The sequence below is a fragment of the Theobroma cacao genome, chromosome 6, assembly GCF_000208745.1.
Source record: "Theobroma cacao cultivar B97-61/B2 chromosome 6, Criollo_cocoa_genome_V2, whole genome shotgun sequence".
Taxonomy (NCBI): Eukaryota; Viridiplantae; Streptophyta; class Magnoliopsida; order Malvales; family Malvaceae; genus Theobroma; species Theobroma cacao.
In genome coordinates this window covers 15,676,429-15,680,570 of record NC_030855.1, presented here as the reverse complement: position 1 = coordinate 15,680,570, position 4,142 = coordinate 15,676,429, and the positions used below count along the sequence as shown (strand labels likewise).

The 4,142-nt window shown below is 37.9% G+C and overlaps 1 protein-coding gene across 1 annotated transcript; it reads left to right on the top strand.

Annotated features, from left to right (window-relative positions):
* LOC108662438 lies at positions 1,149-3,158 on the top strand. Its single transcript, XM_018122808.1, has 4 exons — positions 1,149-1,186; positions 1,887-1,974; positions 2,706-2,858; positions 2,901-3,158. Exons 1-4 carry the CDS (start codon positions 1,149-1,151, stop codon positions 3,156-3,158), a joined length of 537 nt encoding a protein of 178 aa, XP_017978297.1.

The following is a 4,142-nucleotide window of genomic DNA, read 5'->3' as shown; positions in this document are numbered from 1 at the left end:
TATGACAACATCAAAGTGTGGTTTGTCTAGGATGCTTATATTATCTGGACACGTGCAAGCTGTTGCTATGTTCTATTTGTGCGAGCCTTGTGAGGATGGCTCTTTTAGGGGTGGCCCAGATTTGTGCGAGACTTCTTAATGCAACATGCTTGGAGCCCAATGATGTACGCCCCAAGGGTGAATGGCTTTCGAGTATGTGATGCTCTCACACAAGACCCTCTCGTGCAAGGCCTTTGAATGCGTTGTCTTCTCAATTGAAGTCCCTTAGTGTACTGTTCACCGATGGACTATTTTGATGTGTGTTGTACTACCATGCAGCTCCCATGTGTGCCCTTTCTAGGCGTGTTATTGGTGTATGTCTTAGGTATATGCAACTATGTTACGTATAGCTCTCCTTGTCACGGGGTTATGATGTGCGTAACTTGTTATCATGCATCTTGCATCCGCACGCTCTTCTAACGTGCGGGCTTTCAGTGTGCGTGGCCCATGCGTGCTTTTTAAACATGTGCATCACTCAAGTGTGCAATCTTCTTACGCTCTTACAGCTCATGTTACAAGGATTGTCTGGGTGAGCCTTGCTAGTGTGGTTTGGCTCTGTAAATGTGCGGGGTGTCTGGAAACGTCCAATTAATGGTGGCTCGATGTTGGTTGTCAATGGGACACCAAGTGATGTCGCCCTAAGGCTGATTTGTGCCTTTATGGTTTTGTGGGTTCCTTTGAGACAATTTCTCATTGGTTGTCTCAAGAACACTTCTAACTCTAGACAATTAGATGAATGCAAGTAGAACGAGATTTTGGTATCAATTGTGATGTTTTATGCATTCACAACGGGCACCAAAACACTCATTCGTTGCTCACCCAACTCAATTGCTCTTTGAAGCATAAACTCATTTATATCTCAAATGTGTATGAATAATCAACTTGTTAGAATATATTGCATTCATAGCCAGACATATCAGATTATATGAAACACAATATAAAATTGATCCTTCTTGAAAAATATCAAAATCATCATCTGTCAGTTGACGGTATAACAAATCACATGCGATGTAGGAGCAGCCAATAGAGAATAAATCACATACAACGTCGAACCTGCTAGTAGAGAATAAATCACTTACGACGTCGAAGCAGCTAATGGCGAACAAATCATGTACGACGCCACAGTTGTCGATGAAGAACCAATCACGTAAGGCGCCGAAGTTACTGACGGAGAATAAATCACATACAATGCCAAAACCGCCAATGGAGAACAAATCACAAGGAGAGGACATCACTCTACCACAATCAAATCAATGTCATGGCTTGAGAAAAAAGCTAGATTAGGAACCTGCGCTAATACCATGAAAAATAAAATATCTCATAAGAATGGAGTTAGAAAAACTCTACTCAATTTTACAATGTCCCAAAACAATGGAATTAGAAAAAATCTTGTTCGATTTACAATAAAATATAAAAAGACTATTTATAGAGATATTTCATTCTAAACTTACTTGTAATGCAAGTAAATTAAATAAAGAAGTATTCTGATCTTAGACTTCCTTGAAGTACAAATAAATTAAATGACATAAAAATAAATGTCCAAAAAACTAGACTTGTTATGTAGGTAAAGCAATCAACAAATATGAAAACTAAAAAATGGAAAGTATGCTAAATGTCTTAGAATACTTTACTTGACTGCTATTCTTCTTAGTAGTTATCAAACCACCTTCATATGAGCTGTCTTGTATATGTTTGTCTGTGTAGACCATATGTGTATGACTTTTTTACATGTGTGACCGATATCCTAAGTTAATTCTCTTTTAATTACAATTTAATTGTCCTTTAATGTCTTCACCTTTAATGTGGAAACTCTTTATACTCTATTGACTATTACAACTCATATGCAGGTACTTTATGTATGATAGTCTGAAACACTCTTGCCTAAAAGGAAATCACATAGTCAACAGCCTTTCTTTCTCAAAAGCCTATGGGATGGTGAGTTGGATATGTAAGTAACAACATTGCTGGATAAGACTTTCCTTTTTTCTCCACAAAATAAATGCATAATCTTTGGTTATTAAATGGTATATCATGACAATTATTCCCAGTTTTTCTTTTTCTTGGTCAGTTATATTCACCTCAAGTTCTAAAACCAATTGCTTTCGTTTTTTTTGGTATATTACATTTACAAATAAAAATTACAATCATAATCAAATAACTTTCAATATATATCACAATTCATCCATGACAAAATCAATCAAATAAGCCAAACGAAACCAATATAAAGCTGGGACTATATCCACACAAGGTTTCTTGAACCTAAGACTTAAGGATACTAAGGACTCTTCTTTGCCATTGAGAGGAGGCCTTGTTGGCAAAACTAAGTACTTCATACAATTTACTAATTAGCTAGTAGACCTCAAAATAACCTTAGCACCGCAACAAAGTTATCTCATAATCTTCTAGCCAGATAAAAGGAAAAAGAAATGGGAAAGAGTTTTCATAATCAGGGAAAAGAATTGCCCAATCTTATTCATTTAAACAGACTAAAATAAAAATCAGTCCAGGCTTTTACTTGTGTATAATGATACTTTGATTTATGTATTATATTTATCAAATTTGTTGTATTTTGTGCCAGCCACATTCTCCTAATTTGTCATCAATTATTTGTTACTACCTTTTTTGTGTTTTTTGCGCTTACTCTAAACCTCCATGGATGCATACAGATTGCTTACCCCACAGAAGTGGAGGGCCTTGCAACAGAACTTCTCGAAGTTCAAGACAACATACCTATCTGTGCTTCTATCATTTCACAGCACGTTGACCTTCACTCTTCAGTTGTGGGACCTGAATGGGTTCTTGAACGAGTCAAAGATCCTGTCAAAAATCGAGAAATAGTTGTAGAAACACTGTTACCATAGGGAGAAGGTGCTGTACAAGGTGGAGAAGGTGCAATTTACTTGTGGGCAACGCTACCGGAGAAATACGTTGATGATGTCAAGGTTGTCCACTGGCTGGCTAACATGCATGGGGTGGTTGTGATCCCAGGAACTGCATGTGGGTGCCCGAGGCACTTAAGAATTTCCTCTGGTGGGCTGATAGAGGATAACCGTAGAGCAGCTGCCGAGAGGCTGAAGAGAGGATTAGAAGAACTGGTGAAAGATGGAATGGTGCATTAACATTTAATTGAAGTACAGAATTGGGTCCATTGACCAGTTTAAGTTTTGGAACTGGTTCATTTGAATAATTGGAGGGTGTCTACCTGCTAAGCTGCTCAAATCAGAGCTGCTGCTTCAGTTATGTATATTGGAAAAGTACTTCACGGATGCATGTATAAATTGTGCACATTGATGATCAATACATGCGAACTCTTTATAGTGTTTTAAAGTGCCCATTCCATTTAAACTCCGAGGTCTTACATGTTGGCAATAACATTCGATTATAACATTGTGTCAAACTCCAGAAGGTGCTGCTACTCTACTCTGCCTAGGTTCGGACACTATCAATAAGTTGATGCTGAGAAGGATGATCAATCTTCTTATTCTTTGGGGACTATGCATCTTTGATGGTGACTCACTTTCATTTCTGCATTCTCGAGTCGTAATTTCATAGTTTCTTTTCACATGGACAACATCTGGTTTGTGTTTGCAGAATAGAAGGATGTTCTCGAAAAAGTTTGCATGAGGTTAAACATTCTTATCTGATGAACTAGATTGCTAGGTAAGTTCAGGTGAGTTAGGGCATGGTATCTGAAACCCATCAATCCAATCTTTTTTCACTTTAATTCAAATGCGAAAAGGAGTTGGGTTGGGAGGTTTCCCATGCAACTTTCCTAATGAAAAATGTGGGATCAGATTTGAGGAAAATGTGTCATGCCGAATTAATTTTCAAATAGATACCTTATTAAAGCAAAGCAGTTCGCAAAAGATTCCATTGAAATAATAATAGTTATTCTAACAGCTACCCAACGCCAAAACAAAAGAAGAAAAGGAAAAAACAAAAGCAGTAATAGATTTGGGTTCCGGACGGGCCCCGCCTTCAGTACAACTTCCGTTATTGGGTCCACCATCACCAACGGCCTAAAACTCTTTTAAAAAGGCCCAAAACTGCATAGGGCTACAATTGTAATTTTCTCCTTTCCTCCCCCCACAAATCCCCCTCCC

Coding starts and splice junctions, on each gene's coding strand:
- LOC108662438 (XM_018122808.1), top strand. CDS start 1,149: ATGTACGACGCCACAGTTGTCGATGAAGAACCAATCAC. Junction 1,187..1,886: donor GTCGATGAAGAACCAATCAC/GTAAGGCGCCGA, acceptor ACTCATATGCAG/GTACTTTATGTATGATAGTC. Junction 1,975..2,705: donor TCTCAAAAGCCTATGGGATG/GTGAGTTGGATA, acceptor GGATGCATACAG/ATTGCTTACCCCACAGAAGT.